The sequence below is a fragment of the Phalacrocorax aristotelis genome, chromosome 3 (genome assembly GCF_949628215.1).
Source record: "Phalacrocorax aristotelis chromosome 3, bGulAri2.1, whole genome shotgun sequence".
NCBI lineage: Eukaryota > Metazoa > Chordata > Aves > Suliformes > Phalacrocoracidae > Phalacrocorax > Phalacrocorax aristotelis.
In genome coordinates, this window is record NC_134278.1 from 5,144,174 (window position 1) to 5,161,827 (window position 17,654).

The 17,654-nt window shown below is 42.4% G+C and overlaps 1 protein-coding gene across 1 annotated transcript in view; it reads right to left on the bottom strand.

Annotated features, from left to right (window-relative positions):
• TFAP2D (transcription factor AP-2 delta) overlaps positions 1–17,654 on the bottom strand; it is a 51,039-nt gene that overhangs the window by 25,759 nt on the left and 7,626 nt on the right. Inside the window, exons 3-4 of the mRNA XM_075086592.1 lie at positions 7,297–7,462; positions 4,448–4,566 (exon numbers count right to left, since the gene is read on the bottom strand). Coding sequence (XP_074942693.1) covers positions 4,448–4,566; positions 7,297–7,462 — 285 coding nt within the window. The remainder of the gene's footprint in view (positions 1–4,447; positions 4,567–7,296; positions 7,463–17,654) is intronic.

Below are 17,654 nucleotides of genomic sequence, written 5' to 3' on the forward strand. Positions count from 1 at the left end.
TTAATGTAAAAAAAAAAAAAAGAAATTAAAATAGGAATTGCCATTAAAAGTAATCTCTACAAAGATGGTGTATATTATTTACTAGAGCTGAGAAAACTATACTAAACTGTTTTGATAATCTGAGAAAAGAAAACAAATGTATAAAACCTGTCCATTTGTCCTGGAGCTGGGACTGTGACTGAATGTTAATGGTATATGAAGAGATAAAATTGTAAGTAAAAAGAAACAAAATTACTTATCTACTTGTGGATATAAACAGGCAAAAACGTAGACACAGATGTACTTACCATGTTTTGTGAAATAATAAATTTAAAAATGTTTTAAATATATTTTAAAAGTATATTTTTACTGGAAATTGAAAGCTGATGTACGCTATGAATGCACATTAGGTTTATGCATATTTATCCATATAAGCATGCGGTTCCTTGTGATATAAGGAGTAGGCATTCTAAATTACAACACCAAATTCTAAATGAAAATACAAATCTGGTCATGAAATCACTCTGCAGAACATAATTTCTTATAACTCATTGAACAAAGGTGTCATTTTGACTGGGACCAAAAGATGATTTGGTATTTAGAAGTGGATTGTGACATACTTCTATACATATTATTTCTTGTTAATCTCAGTGAATAGAGGTCCCTTGTATTACTGTACAGTAGGAAATAAGTCTGCTTGGTGGGGGAAAGTAGTTTGTACAAAATGTCATAAAAGGGTTTTTTTCACCTCATCATAATTTGGACAAACATTTGTTCTAGAGGAAAATGTGGAAATGTTGAAAATGTGGATGAACTGACGTCTTTTCTTTTACCTTAGATTTGCCGCCTTCTGCCTAGTAATTATTTATATCAAGGAGGAGTCATACTAAAGGTAGAAACCCCTAAAATCCCTGGGTTTTATAGCGAGTTGCCTTGTTTCAAATTTCCATATGTGCAATATCCCCAGCTCTTTCCTCCGGCAGAGACAAAGAACGGGTGTTGGGGAGCGATGACTCTTCCTCCTTAAATCCAGCACACGGCTTGGCAGCTATAGGCAGTGCTGCCTTTCCCATATAATTTGACAATTGACCAGAGGGCTTTGCATGATGGAAAAGGACAGTTGCTGAAGCTGAATTGGCAGAGACAGTTCTGGAAAGCCTCAGTGGAGAGACCAGCCGTATACCTTGACAGGCTTCTGTGGGGAGGTGCAAGGAGCCGTGAGGGTGTCTCCTGGGTCTAGCAAGAGTGAGAGATGCTCCTATGCAGAGTGAAGGCAGAAGCTGTGTCCCAGGAGAGAGACACTCAGCAGCTGAACCTCCTATTGTCTCCTTGGTTTTGCCTCCTTCGGATGCTCTACCCAGCAGAAATGTTACCCAGGGGAAGGAAGGACAGGCAGGAGGTGGAAGGAAAGTTTTTTCTATGTGTAGGGTGAGAAGGGAGAAGGAACAAGTGGAAGCATATTTAAACAAAGGCTGGTGGGGGAGAAGTGTGACAGTTGGTAGCGGAGTGAAAGAAGTAACCACTGACCTATTTTTCTCAAGAATTTTGGTCTCCAAATGATGAAGGCAGTCAATTGTATGCCTAGTAAATATAGTGTCTTAGTTAGGTTTGACAGGAAAACAAATTATAGATTTTTTTGTAAGTGCTTTTTCTGATTTTTGTAAATAATCTGATGGTTTAAAATTCATCCATACATTGCTTTTACCTGCATCTGCAATAACATTTATGCTATATCTGTGCCTTATAAGTAGCCTGACCAAACAGATGGGGACATCTCCTTTCTTCTCACATCCTTTCTTGCTCCTACTCGGGAGGCTTTTGATGCCTTTGAGCCACCAGTAAGGCTTAGCCTTGGCAATGCTGGTATTTAATGGATGAGCCTTTATTGTATCAGCTAAGATATAGGAATTTTCCTTGTAGAGCTGGTAAGAAAAATGACCTTTCCCTTCATCTAATCTAGGCACTAGAGGGCATCCCTCACCTACAGGTTGCACAAAGCTATGTCCTATACGCTGTGGAGTCTTGCAACGCTGAGCTCATTCTCCCAGTCTGCCTTTCTACCTATTGTGCTGATTTATGTGGATGACAACGTAAAGAGCAGAACGAATCTGTCAAACAATTCCTACTCTGGGCCTCAGAAGTCCCGTCCCCATGAAAGACACTGAAGATGCAACCCACCAAAACAAGAATAAAGGTAAACACCCAGCAGATATGCTGAACCCCAAAAGAAGTAAGTTTGCAGAAAACAAGGGGACACAGAACAAATTTCATAAAGTCTTGATCTTCACATGACCACCACAGCCTAGAAGTTCACTGCAGTTCCTCTGTTGAACTTAGCAGTACTCCTCAAAACTCAAAGATTTTAGTCTATTTAGGGGAAGAGAAGTTTTCGTCATGCCAGAGACTTTCAAGATGGCTTTGGTCAGTATACCTAATGACCATACAACTAATTTTGCCTTTTCTTATCTCAAAAAGATATTCAAGAGGTTGAGCACGTTCCCACCTTACAGAGATATTAAAGGCTTCGATACATTGAAGACTGTGAGCACCTTCAGTGAAAGTAAACTTAGAACCATCTAAAGTAATCAAGGGCGACACAGTTCTGGATCTTTATGAGAAGTCCACAGCGTGCACCTTATATTTAGGGATTTAATAAGACTAATAAAACATTAAGTCAATTTGTATATTGACATCTCACAGAAAAAAAACAATGCTGTTTTCATGTGTTCTTCTCCTTTAAAACCCGGAATAAGCCTGTGTCGTTCCACCTCTGCCTCCTCCAGCAGCAGGAGCTATTGAGGGATGTGTTTCCTTGCAGAAACCATGCTACAAGTTAGTACCACTTGGAAGTAATATCTGCATGTACAAAGGGAGGGCAGCTTACGCCAGAAAGAACTCAATGAGCACTGTCAAATTTGACTGAGGTTACATAGACAAAAAATTAGCTTAATTTTGCTTTCTGTTGGAATATTAATGCACATGGCGGTGCCTTTCCCAAAAATTCCAGTAGACAAGATTCATGATTAGGATGTCTAGGCAAATAGGTCTCTGTCAAAGTGAGGTCAGTGTCCTCAGTATCTATCTGTAGGACTCACGTTAAGGCAGTCCAAGAACAAAAGCAATACGATAGGCTTGATAATAGGTTTGCTATTGGCTTTGAGTAGAGAGCAGGGAGGCAAGCACAGCTCCTCCATCCCTGGGAAAAAAGAGTCTAATTCTGACTTACAGTAAAGGTACTTAGCCATCAATCCCAGGCCAGCAGTGGAAAGACTCACTCTCTATCTCTTCTAATGTATGAGTAGCTGGCCACATAGCTGTTTATTCTTCCCTGCTAAGACCCAAGATGCATGAAGTACTGTGAAGGTAGGAACAGCCCTTACTCCTCTAAACTGGGGGAGAAAATTCCCATTGTAGTTCTGTAGTTCTAGGCCCACAGCTCAGTGGCCCCTAAGAACCTTAGTCCCTCCTCCTAGATGGTGAGAAATCATCCATTGTTGTGGCTTCAGCACTATTTCTCCATCCTTTGAGATATTAAAAACCTGACTAGATAAGGTCCTAGGCAACCTTTTCTAATTGACCCTGCTTTGAGCAGGAGGGTTGGACTAGAAGATCGCCAGAGGTCCCTTCCAGCCTGGACCTTTCTGTAGTTCTGTGATTCTGTGGTAATATGTGCTGAGACCCCAGCCTGCTTGCCTAGATCTGTATGGACCCTTCAGGTTAAGATCCTAGAAGGTGTTGACCTTTAGGATGAACTGAGTGCTCTCAACATCAAGGAGGAGGGATCTGAAATTCCCAGAGCCGCTACCCGCAACCAGACAACAAACCGAGTACTTAGTGGATTCATCCAGAATAGAAAAGATTCAGGTAGAGTTTCTTCCCTTTGCCTGAGGGGTTTGAACCTGCATCTTGCAGCTGAAGGTTTGAAGAGCCCAGCAGTGTTTGGTGAATGATATTTAAACAACAAATAAAGGCCAAGAAAGCATCTCCTGGGCCTGTCTAGAGTTTATGCGAAAACAGATTTCATTCATTTATGTGTGGGGGGAAAAGTCTTGTCTAAATATTATGCCTTCTTATGGGAAAAAAAAAATCACATTTTTGGATCAGCTCCAGGAAATTCACAAGTTTAAAAAAAAAAAAGGAAGATAAACAAACCTACTTATAGAGTTGGTATAAGACATTCATCTCTCTCACAAGAACACTTGGATCATTGATTTGTAAGTCAGATCCCAGCACAGAAAGCACAGATCAATGCTGAGGAAACTGCAGGACCAGGCTGCTTGCTGGGAGCCAAAGCATCTCAGAGTGAACTTCCATTTTGCCACTCGCTCTGTCTGTGGCTTTAGGCAAGTCAGTTCTCCTCTTTGTACGAAATACAGATTATGGTATTTAACACTGTGACTGAAAAGTGTTGCATACAAGGAAACATTTTAATTACATCTATATTATATTGCAATATTATAAACCCTACCTTCTACCAAGGAAGTCAAGAGTGTGACATTTGCTGCTTTTCTTCTTCCTGCAGGCAAATTCAGTCCCAGTCTGTCTAATTTTTCTCGCAAGCAGCGTCCTCCATTCTTGGATTTTGCTCTATCACAAGAAAAGAGTAAGAGAGAGAAACTTGTTCTTTATTCTGCACTTTTTTCCCCCCATATTAATATAAGTCTAGAAATTGTACACACCTTATTGACAAATGTGTGGGGTAATGCCTGCACCAATGACATCAATGGAAAATCTTTCAGAGCTGTATTCTTAAGGTCCTGCTTGCACTAGGCAAGTCTTTCATGTTGGTTCTTTGACAAAGTTAGACATTTTAATGCCTGTCACAGGGGCATCAGATCTTCAGACAGCTTTCCACCTAGTGGAACCCATGGTCCTGATTTGGGCACAGAGCCTGGGATTGCAATGACTGAATACAAATATTGTCAGTGAAGTCACTTATATCTGATTTATCCACCCCAGGCTCCCAAGACAATCAAGAGAGAAACATGCACTTCTAGAACGATATTAAACAGATGCCTCTAATGAGGGGACTTGACACATTTCTCTCACCTGACTGTAAAAGGAAGCCAGATGACTACTCAGATGTAGACATCTATGTGAAACCTAGCTCCAGCTATTCCTTTGTAATTAATGTAGAGACCTGGGTACTTAGAAATGTAGTCTACAAAGCCCAATACTTACAAGAAAGAAGGATAAGGCAAGAGTAAATGCTGAAGCTAAAATCACAGCCATCGCTGGTCATCTATGGCCCTATCCCAAATGCCTACGTCACTTTGTTCTCACAAAATGGTTCCTGGTGCATCCCATACCTGCTTTTCTGCAGTACCTCAGCACTTGAAACATTTGAGACATATCCAGTTATGCGCCAGATGTAGGTTCAATTTCTTGCTGAGCCTGAGGAATTTTAACCTGTGCCATTTAGATGAATGCAGCAGCCAGCTAGCAGCGAATAACGAATGTTAAAATGCTTAAGCATTGAATAGAGCAGTGACTGGAACCCAGATCCCTCCCATCCCGAAAGAATGACCTAGTCATTGGATAATAGAGTTACACCTACAGTTACACCTTTGCTTTTGTCTGATAAATACTTGATTAGCCCCAGACGAGACTGGGGGACCCTCAGATTGGAATAACCAATCCCTGAGTGTTAAGCATGCCTAACTAGATGTTTTGAGGTGAAAGTTCGAGTTCCTTCAGGCAGAGGAAGGAACCAAACTTGGAATACCACTATTTGGATGGTCATTTTTGTCCATTTTGACCATGTTGTATGCCAGGAAAAGTCTTCTGAGAACACTTTATTCTGAAGAAAAGCTAGTTGGGAAAATACCTAGACAGTGACTTCTGGGAGGATGCAAAACCAGCCCTCCCAGATCTCAGGCAAACTGTGAATGAGATTTGGTTTTTGCTACATCTCTGCTGGTCAACTACAGAGTGTTAGACTCTGTTTGCTAGTTGTGAAACCTACAGGTATAGCTTAAGCAAACCTATCCATTTACATTCTCTGCTTTGTAAGACAGAATTAACACATCCAAACTGCTGGCTGGGACTAGTCCCTGGCTTTCGCTAACTCCAGAACTATGGCCAGGATTGATTTGGAAGAGTGATATTTGGTCTGGGTAAAAAACTTATGGGATCATTCTAGCATTTTAACAGAAGAGAGAAATGAGTCCCCACGTTCAGGCTGATACCCTTGCATTCTTAATAGCTTGTACTGGTATTGATCAATTCTGTGGTATGAGTATTTAAAGTGAATATTTCTGTCACTATTAGCTGAAGGCCTCTCCAAGGTGAAGCAGTAACAGAGGAAAAGTTTTGTGGATATAGGTTTTGGATTTCAATGCCTATAGAGGCAGGTAAATAGAGGTTATACCTCTGAAACAATTTGATGATCTATAGTCCTGACTCTGCAAGGTGGCTCGAGACAGCTTTTGGATTACTACATATCTCAGAATATCACAGGTTGGTTAAAATGACTTTCAGTATAAGTACGGGGATCAGTGTGGCCTTCAGTGACAGCAGTGAAATAGCCTATGACTTTCCAGCTAGTTTTGATCAAAGGGCATTCAAGTAGCTTATGCCATATAAGCTGACGTGTCAGGGACATTGCGACTTACGCATGCACAGCTGAATTACAGTTGCCTCCTTGTTTTCCACTTGCAATGTGAGGCACAGTCTGCCACTTCCCTCCCCTCTGCTACTGCTCTCTGCAGGTGTCTACTCTGGTCAGTGAAGGGTCAGAGGCAAAATTTTACTTAATTACTTGCTTCCCCTCCAGCATCTCACAACAAGAAAAATAAAACCAGCATATTCTGCAAAGTTTATCTTTTCTGTACTCAAAAGGCATGCAAGAGAAAACAGGGGAAAAAGGCATCCCTACACCTCCGTGTTTTAGGTTTTTGATGAATGAGGGCTGTAACTGTACTTGGTAAAACAATTTACTTTGAAATAGTTTCTCAGCAAGAAGTCAGGCTGTAGCTCTGGTGAAGTTTTCCACACACTGAGTCATCTTTTTTTTTCATTCAAAACAAGGCAAAGAGACAATTATTCATCTCTGACAGGCAACTGAACTGAGGGGGTAAAAAAAAAAATCAATTCACTGAAAAATGTAAGCTTTCAGTGAAAAATGTCAACACAATCTTCATTTTTCTCATTTATTGAAAATTTTCCTAGAAACAGGGTTCACTCCCAATCCCTCTCCTGTCTTCCCAAACTGACTGCCTGTCCAAGTGGGGAAAGAGAACAAAACCTATTTGTAGAAAATAAAATTACAGAAATTACAGCACTGTCTAGGGCTTGGTATTCTCACCTTCAACTTACCTTCTCAAAATACCTCCTAAGAGGGAAGCATTGAGGCATTCTGGTGGTGAAAGGCGTCTCTTCACCTCCGCAATGGTCACTTTGTACTTCGAAGTGGAGCTGAGCAGAGATAACCGACCAGGAACGGAGCAGAACAGGTCAGTGGGGTTAACAACACAGGTGCCACCTACAAAACCAAAGAAATGTTAGGGCAGGAGAAACCTCCTATTCCATTTTTTGACAAAGTCAATCACGAAGAGCAATTCTGGTTTTCACTTGCGATTGTTTCTGTTGTTGTTGGGGTTTTTTGAGGGGGGAAGTATTTGGTTTGGTTTTGGTTTTAAATATTGCATCACACCTCTGCTTAGAGAAAGAAGAATGGATTGAAATTTCAGTCTGAGAAAAGTGAATTATTAAATCTTATAAACTTTACAGTAAGATTAGATCATTATGGCTACTTCATTTGATTTCATGCTCAGTAAAAATTGCATATTGTCAGTCTTTCAAGCCTTGTGCCTAGTACGATTAGCAACATAAGACTGCACCAGAGTCAGGTATCACTCAGGATTTTAAAAATGCAGTTGGTGAAAAATTTAGGACATTGGTTCTAATGAGAAATGTTCATTTTAAGTCTCATAGCAGTGTTTAGGACAATAAAGATGCAACAGCACTATAGGTTCGTAGTGATTTGCAGCCAGAACAGCTTTCCATGCCTTTGAACTCTCATATACTCCTTCTAAAGTTAGGTCAAATCCTCAGTTGATGTTAATGATTGAAATCTATTGAGTTACATCTGTTTATCTCAGGTTAGTTCTGGAATTGTTTGTTACTTAAAAGTGGCAATTACTTGGCCTGGGTCTAAAACTGCTGAATGATCACCAAATCTTTCAGTGAAGACTGTGATCAATAACTCCTCAGGCAAAACCAAGCTTTTAACTTAAAGTTAATATGTGAGAGAGAAAGAGAGAAAACTTTCTCTGCAACTGATCCAAAAGGATAGTACAAACTCCCAGGGAGAAAAAAAAAATCTTAAGGACTAGCACGTATTTCATCACCAAGTGCAAAACACTTTTCTTTGACCTGCCTTCTCCAACCTAACTACAATAAAAAATTCTGTGTAAGAAATAAATCTTACCACTGCATGCACAATTCTTCCCTGAGGGAAAGATGAGAAAAAAGAATGAGCTGCATATGACAGTGATATAAAATATCATATAATTCAATTCACTACTAGAAGGAGTTCAGATGGTTTCTGCGAGGACAATGATATAAAGACCTTCTTACAGCAGAATGGATCTGTGCTCATCATTCACATTTAAAGGAAATATACTGTATTTTTTTAAACTACCATGATAATTTCTTCTTTCCTGTGAACACCTTAATCTTTTTGCACTGCAAGAGCTCACTGTATTACGCTCAGAAATTTTAGCTTGCAATCCAGATTCTGTAATGAGAATAGAATAGAATAGAATAGAATAGAATAGAATAGAATAGAATAGAATAGAATAGAATAGAATAGAATAGAATAGGAAAAAATAACAACTTTACTTTATCTTCTTCCATATGTAATCCCTCTTAAAATTAAGGTGACTATGTATGTTCCAGTTTTAGCAGAGACAGAGGAATATAACTGAAGGATGAAACTTCATTAAAGGCAGGATATTGCCTGCTTACATACGGCAAACAGAATTGCTTTCCAAATATTTCGGCTCTTGAAGGTATATTTAAACATTTGTGCTGACAGCAAAACCAGAAAAAAACATCTCTTGGTATAAATCCCAGATGGGTGAGATCCTGACTCAGTACAACAGGGTTTTTTATGACTTCTCTAATTATGCTACAGGAGACATATTAGTGTCCACTTCTCAGACAGAACAGAGACAAATGTTGCATCACCAAACGTATAGACACATCAAGGGCACGTAGGCACATTTTTGCACAGCTCAAAGATACAATTAATGAGCTCATACGCTCAAATATGAGCATATGATGCAGAAGGGGAATCTCAAACCATCCCGCTCCTACCAGTTTGATGCCAGTGCCAGCAATAGATGCTCAGAGCCTGGAGAAGGGTCACAGGTCAGCAGGAGAGTGCCTGAAGAGCAGCACAAAGGAATTCCGGCCACTCCAGCCAGTAAGTCAGCTTCACCAGAGGCTCAGCTCAAATGCCTCTATGCAAACGCACGTAGCATATGGAATAACCAAGAGGAGTCAGAGACGTGCACACACCCACAGGGCTATGATCTTATTGGCATCACAGAGATGTGGTGGGAAGGCTCCTATGACTGCAGTGTTGGAATGGAAGGATGCAGGAAGGACAGGCAGGGGAGACAAGAAGGAGGCATCACCCTCTATGTCAATGACCAGCTGGAGTGTGTGGAGCTCTGCCTGATGGATGAGGTGCCAACCAACAGCTTATGGCTCAGGATAAAAGGGAGGGCAGGACAGGTGACATTACACTGGATGTATGCTACAGGCCACCTGACCAGGAAGACCAGGTGGATGAGGCTCTCTATAGAGAGATAGGAGCACCCCTGGTCCTCATGGGGGACGTCAACCACCCTGATGTCTGCTGGAGGGACAACACACCAGGGCATAAGCAATCCAGGAGGTTCCTAGAATGTGTTGATGATAACTTCCTTCTCCAAGTGACAGAGAGCAGAGGTGCTATGCTGGACCTTGTTCTCACAAACAAGGAGGGGCTGGACTGGTGGGGAACAAGAAGTTCAAGGGCAGCCTTGGTTGCAGTGACTGTGAAACTGTGGAGTTCAAGATCATTAGGGCAGCGAGGAGGGCACACAGCAAGCTTGCTGCCCTGGACTTCAGGAGCACAGACTTTGGCCTCTTCAGGAATCTGCTTGGTAGAGTCCTATGGGTTAAAGCCCTGAGGGAAGAGGGGCCCAAGAAAGCTGGTTAATAGTCAAGGATCACCTCCTCCAAGCTCAGGAGTGATGCATCCCAACAAAGAGGAAGTCAGGCAAAAATACCAGGAGGCCTGCATGGATGAACAAGGAACTCATGGACAAATTCAAACACAGAAAGGACGCCTACAGAGGGTGGAAGCAAGGACAGGTAACCTGGGAGGGATACAGTGAAACTGTGCAAGCAGCCAGGAGTCAGGTTAAAAAAGCTAAAGCCCTATAGAATTAAAACTGAACAGGGACATCAAGGGCAACAAGAAAAGCTTCTATAGTTACGTAAGTGATAAAAGGAGAACTAGGGAAAAAGTGGGCCCTCTCTAGAAGGAAATGGGAGACCTGATTACCAGGGATATGGAGAAGGCTGAAGTACTCAATGACTTTTTGCCTCAGTCTTCACCAGCAAGTGCTCAAACCACACCACCCAAGTCACAGAAGGCAAAGGCAGGAACTGTGAGAATGAAGGACCACCCACTATAGGAGAAGATCAGGTTCAAGACCATCTAAGGAACCTGAAAGTGCACAAGGCCACGGGACCTGATGAGGTGCTTTCACGGGTCCTGAGGGAACTGGCAGATGAAGTTGCTAAGCCACTATCCACCATATTTGAGAAGTCATGGCAGTCCGGTGAAGTTCCCACTGACTGGAGAAGGGGAAACATAGCCCCCATTTTTAAGAAGGGAGAAAAGGAAGACACAGGGAACTACAGGCCAGTCTTACCTCTGTGCCTGGCAAGATCAAGGAGCAAATCCTCCTGGAAAGTATACTAAGGCACACGGAAATCAGGTGACTAGCGACAGTCAACATGGCTTCACTAAGGGCAAATCATGCCTGACAAATATCTTGGCCTTTTATAATGGGTTTACAGCATTGATGGATAAGGGAAGAGCAACTGACATCATCTGCCTGGACTTGTGCAAAGCATTTGATACTGTCCCGCGCAACATCCTTGTCTCTCAAATGAAGCGACATGGATTTGATGTGTGGACCACTCGGTGGATGAGGAATTGGCTGGATGGTTGCACTGAAAGAGTTGTAGTCAATGGCTCAATGTCCAAGTGGAGACCAGTGATGCATGGTGTTCCTCAGGGGTTGGTACTGGAACCTGCACTGTTTAACAGCTTGGTTGGTGACATGAGCAGTGGGACTGAGTGAACCCTCAGGAAGTTTGCCGACAAAACCAAGCCATGTGGTGTGGTCAAAACACTGGAGGGAAGGGATGCCATCCAGAGGGACCTGGACAGGCTTGAGAGGTGGGCCCATGCGAACCTAATGAAGTTCAACAAGGCCAAGTGCAAGGTCCTGCACACGGGTTGGGGCAATCCCAGGCACAAATACTTGCTGGGTGGAGAATGGATTGAGAGCAACCCTGAGGAGAAGGACTTGGGGGTGTTGGTTGATGGGAAGCTCAACGTGATCCAGTAACGTGCACTTGCAGCCCAGAAAGACAACCATATCCTGGGCTGCTTCAAAAGAAATGTGACCAGCAGGTTGAGGGAGGTGATTCTCCCAATCCACTCTGCTCTCATGAGCTGCCATCTGGAGTACTGCATTCAGCCCTTGGGCCTCCACCATAAGAAAGACATGGACCTGTTGGAGTGAGTCCAGAGGAGGGCCATGAAGATGATCCGAAGGCTGGAGCACCTCTCCTGTGAGGACAGGCTGAGAGAGTTGGGGTTCAGCCTGGAGAAAAGAAAACTCCTGGAAGACCTTATAGCAGCCTTCCAGTACCTGAAGGGGGCCTACAAGAAAGCTGGAGAGGGACTTTTTACAAGCACATGTAGTGAAAGGACAAGGGTTAATGGCTTTAAACTGAAAGAGGGTAGATTTAGGTTAGATATAAGGAAGAAACTTTTCACTGTGAGGGTGGTGAGACACTGGAGCAGGTTGCCCAGAGAGGTTGTGGATGCCCCATTCTGGAAGTGTTCAAGGCCAGGTTGGATGGGTCTTTGAGCAACCTGGTCTAGTGGAAGGTGTCCCTGCCCATGGCAGGGGGGGTGGAAGTAGATGATCTTTAAGGCCCTTCCAACACAAACCATTCTATGATTCTATAAATATAGCAGTCTGGTGCCACATGCCTGATATGTGGGGTTTTTTTTTTATTTTGCTGTGTTTTGTTTTGGTTTTTTACTTTTATGTCTGAGGCAGGGCTGCACAGAAACCTAAAAATATTTTCAATCAACATTTTCAAACTTCTGGTCTGTCAGGTGCATTTCTGAAATGTTAACAGTGAGTAGATTTGTTTGTTTAGCATCTCCTGCCACACAATACATATACACATGTACATATATAAGTGTCAAGAAAACAGTAGCGATGTGTACATATTTATTTACTACAGTAAGTCTGTAAATTTTGTATTGAGCGAGACTGTACTGAAATTGGTGTCATATTAAAGTTTATCTTCTTGCCAGGTTAAGGCAGTATGTGCACTATTTATGTCGGATAAGTAACTGTTCCTTTAATCCAAAAACCTGTTACTCTGCATCTGCTCCTACCCTAACCAGAATTTACTGGAGCGCTTCTCATTACTATTTAGAAGAAAGTGGTTTACAGTCTAAATTGATTAAAAATATCATGCCTATGCAACATGACCTCAAACAATGCAATTCCAGGTAAGCCAGGTAGGGGTTAAAAGTAAAAGAAAATAAGTCTAAGTCATTTGCTTTCCAGAAACACGGAGAGCAAGTTTCAAATTACAAGAAGCTAAAAATCTGTTGCATATAATTATTTCACTATATTAATTATTCATTGACACAGCAACAGAGAGCGGTGTGGTGCTTTCTAGATGAACAGTGTCTTTGTCACAAACGGCGTACAGTTTTGAAGGTATGGATCTCCTACCACAAGCACCACCTTGGAGAGGAGATGGATGAAGTCCTGGCCTTTACAGAAGGTAGTAAACAGAAAAATGGATGACAGTGAACAAAGGGAGGGCTGCTGGAAAGAGAAAGGAAATTGTAAGTGCAGCCACACTGGAAGATAAAGGGTTAGGTTTCTTGCCAAACACACACACTTTAGTGTATCCCTTCCCCCATACTCTGATCATGCATTGGAGTGGACAAAAGATTTTGTGAAAAATGCAGCTCAGTGCAGAGAGGACAAGGTACGGTCTCAGGTGAGCTAAACAGCAGTGGCAACAACCAGATTTCTTTCCCATCATCCCAATGTTGTTGGAAAAGTCAGTCCTTGTTCAACTGTTGAGCTGGTCTTGTCATTAGGGATATTTGAGAGGTGGGCTGCTAACAGACACCTGCTGAAGAAGCAGAAGAAATGCCCTCAAAAGTAGAAGAGAAATAATGCCTTTCATGAGTCTAAGAGTTCAACCTGGAGATCCCTATTCCTCCTGGCAGATTTTACTTGCTTTAGAAATGTTTACAGACTAGCTTCTGGTGCCAGGGAACATAAGACATGTTCAGCTCATCAGATGAAGAGCCCCACACATAGCTGTGGCAAAGTAATATGCCCACCAGTGTACATAAAGAAGGGAAAACTGTGCCATTGCTCCCTGACTAGTTACCCACACAACTGATCCTACTGCAAGGCTCAGAAAAAAGAAAATGAGGGCAGGCAGAAGGTGAGAGAACTGGTAGGATCATCCAGCAGATTGCCTCAGCCATTTCATGCTCTGGGTACCACGTGAAATGGGCTTGTGAATGTTAAAAAGACTCTTTCTAAGACAACTGTTTATTCCCACAGGGAAGTGATTACATGGTCTGGTCTGACATCATCTGTTGCCATAAGATACTGTCTTAGAGATGACTGTAAATGGTGATAGTTGTGCTCTTACAGCCACAGAGGTCTAAAGACACAAGCAAGACAAGATTTAGATGAAGGGGGAATATCCTTTATATTACAGCTGATAGACTGGGGGGGAAGAAGGAAGAAAGAAGGGAAGATTTCAGGCACATAAACCCTTCTTCAGGGCTTCTCTTTTATCCAGCTCTATTCAATTACTTATTCTTTCTTCATGACAGAGTTTTACCCTCTGATCTGTCATCTTCATGTTGATTTCAACAAATGTGATTGTCTGAGAGGGAAAAGATGGGTGAGGAAGAGATACAGTTTGTGCAGCAGACCGCATTTGGATGAAAGACCTGGGGCTTGATACTGCCATATGCTGAATTGCCTCAGCTACCAAATCACCTCATGAGATTATATATAACCTGACCTAGTTGAAGATGTCCCTGCTCATTGCAGGGGGATCAGACTAGATGACCTCTAAGGATCCCTTTCAATGAAAACTATTATATGATTCTATCTTATTCTATTATTATTGTCAAAAGGTCTGAGGGAGGGGAATAGTAAAAGGCTGCATTCATTTTTGCTTGCTCACTTTTGGGGCTCAGTCCTTTTCTCTCTAGCTGACTGCTTCATACTCAACACAACATGCTCCTTTGTGTGAACTGCGCTTTCACTTTGTTTCCCAAGCTTAGAATGAACAAAAGTTAGGCTATGTGATACTGAAAAAGGTAGTCATGGCAAACATCGGGAGAGTATTTTCCCTTCCTTACTCCCGTCTCCCCATCAAACAACACAAGTCAGTTCAAAATGCCAACTCGAGCTGATGATGGGTTGTGTAGATGACAGCAGCAAGAACAACAGAGCCATACTCTAACCCAACAGTCTTGTCAACACAATGAAAATCCCAGTAACGCAGGACGCAAAAAGCGCTTGGTCTGTTTTGATTGTAGGTTTCCCTTTGTATAGATGAAGAGGACGATAGGGTGGCTGGAGTGCGGTGATTTATTCTCATTTAGTTATGCTCTTGCGCATCTGCTGAAACGTAAGTCTCCCTGACGCCCTCAGAGTTAAGTATTTGTGCATCTTTTCACTGACAAAGTCCATATTCTCACAAGTTTTATATTTTTCATAATAAGGAATGCTGTTGCTTTATTAGAATTGAGAGAAATAACCATTGATGTCACCAGATTATTTTTTTGCACTTTAGACACAAATATTTTTTTTAACATGTGTCTGTAATTTTGTATAAATACACACATCTTTACACTCTGCAAGGTCATTTCTTATTTGTTAATTGTAACAGCTGCAATATGATGGGTATTTTACATTAATTCAAGACAAGGTAGTCCCTTTCTCCAAGATATTCACCAATAAATATAACACAGTTATGGAAGGAAACATCATAATTTGCTGGTGACAACAGTGCAGAGGTAGTGTTTATTTTCTTTTTCAGGATATATACATGTTTGTGTGCTTGTGTACATTATTAAGTGTAAGCACGCATGAGTGCCTACAGATTAATCTTATATAAAATATTAATAACATGCTATGCTTTTTATTAGTCTATTATTTATATCTACGGGTGCTGTTCATAGGAGTCTCCAGTGTATAGCATATTTTCTGCTCTGGTCTGAAATTCTGGCAAGTTTACAGTATGTACAAAATGAAGACACGAAAATCTACCTCTCCCTTTTTTTTCCCACAGCAAGTCTAAGCAAGCAGTTGAGTGTATAGAGTTTATTAGTATTATTTAATCCCATGTTCAGTTCCAAAAGGTCTAAAAGCAATTTAAAATGTTCTCCAAATTACCCTCATGTCACCCAGTCATTAATCTCAGGAACCAAATATTCAAAATTCTAAAATTCACCTCCTTTCGTCAGGAAAAATAGTAAGTACTGCTTCCGCCCCTCCCCCCCCCCCCCCCCCCCCCCGGGTATTCCTTTAGTTTGACTTGAGTTAATGAACTTTGCACCACGTAACTAGTCACATAATCCAGCTCTTTCCATGAACAGAAATGATTCTGAGATAATGTCCCTCACTACAACGTTCATGCTAAGGAAAGACAGACACACCTGCATGCGCAAGACAGTTTTTTCTTTTTTAATATGAACCAGAAGAGTCAGTAGGACTAAGGGGATGGTCAGCAGATTTTTTAAGACCAGCCTCTTAATTACACACAGTTTTTAGGGCTGTTAAGAGTATTAAGAGTTTTAAGTTTAGACAATGTTAAGCAAATAACTTGGGAGAAGCAAGGTGTTGTAGTGAAAACAGAATAATATAAGAGGGATTGTTAATGGAAGTCAATTTTAAAGACTGTTATCAACATGCAAGGGGATGTTAAATCTCAGGCACCCAGGGCCAGCGGGATCTATTAGCACTGGTACAGGAGCACCTTCACAGCTCCTGGGGTGAAGGATAGGACCCAAACCCCAACTAGAGCTTAAAGAAAAGACACCTGCTTCATTCCTCCTTCCTATGCAGCAGCCGTAAGAACTTACCAGCACTTTCAGTGCCTCCCCGGGCTCTTCTGGGGCAGTGGTTTGGGAAAATAGCATGTTGTGTGTCCGTTGTGTGTCCTTTTTGTGTCTGTTGTGCGCGTGTTGTGTGCGTTGTGTGCATGTTGTGTGCGCATTGTGTGTTGTGTGTGCGTTGTGTTGTATGTTGTGTGTGCATTGCGTGTTTTGTATGTTGTGTGTGTCGTGCTCTGTGTTGCGTGTGCATTGTGTGTTGTGTGTATATTGTGTGTTGTGTATGTTGTGTGTGTGTTGTGTGCGCGCTGTGTGTTGTGTGCATTGTGCGTTGTGTGTGCGTTGTGTGTGTTGTGTGTATTGTGTGTGCGTTGTGTGCGTTGTGTGTGCGTTGTGTGCGTTGTGTGTGTGTTGTGTGCACATTGTGTACCTGTTGTGTGTGTGTTCTGTGTGCACGCGTGTTGTACTTTTACACACTTTGTTCCTGGGGCGTGTGCCTGAACTTGCAGGACGCCGAGGGCTGCTCTGCGTGCTGTGCATCCCATGTGTGCGTGGCTCTGAAACCCCTGCTGGGGCAGGCCAAGCCGGGACTGTGCCGACCACGACAGCCCACGGCTCGAAATAGAGCAAAGGGAGACAGAAAACACATAATAAACCACCTCTACACAACCTCTGTCCCAGCAGGAGAGGGAAGCAGCACCCAAAGCAGGTGACATGCCTACCCAAGGGCTTTTCATCGCCCCTCCGTGCACAGCCAGAAAATATCCCTTTGCAGATCAGCAGGAAAAACGAGGAAAAAAACCCCAACCAACCAACCAAAAACGTGCAGAAAAAATCAAACCAAACCCTCAAACAAAACAAAAATACCCGAAAAAGCACCCAAACCACAACCTCATATCTCTTCTCCAAACTTCTGCCAAAGGTCTTACTGGTGCCAGGACCTAAGGGAGCCGGCTCCGCTCCCCTCCCGGCCCGGCGAAGCGCTCGGTGCCCGGACAGAGCCCGGCTTAACTCCGTCCCCTTCCCCAGCCCGAAACTCCTCGAAAACTGAAAGTCGCCGACCGATTTGGCTTTAGTCGCCTGGAGATTATCTCGGCTGGAGATTATCTCGGCTGGAGCTTCGAGAGCCATTAATTAAGCCAGCTATTTAGGATTTCAATGCGATTTAAACTGGCCCTTGGAATAGAAAAAAGGAGAAAAAGACAGCAGTGCTAATGACAGTGCATTAGGATCTGAACACAATGATGGGCTA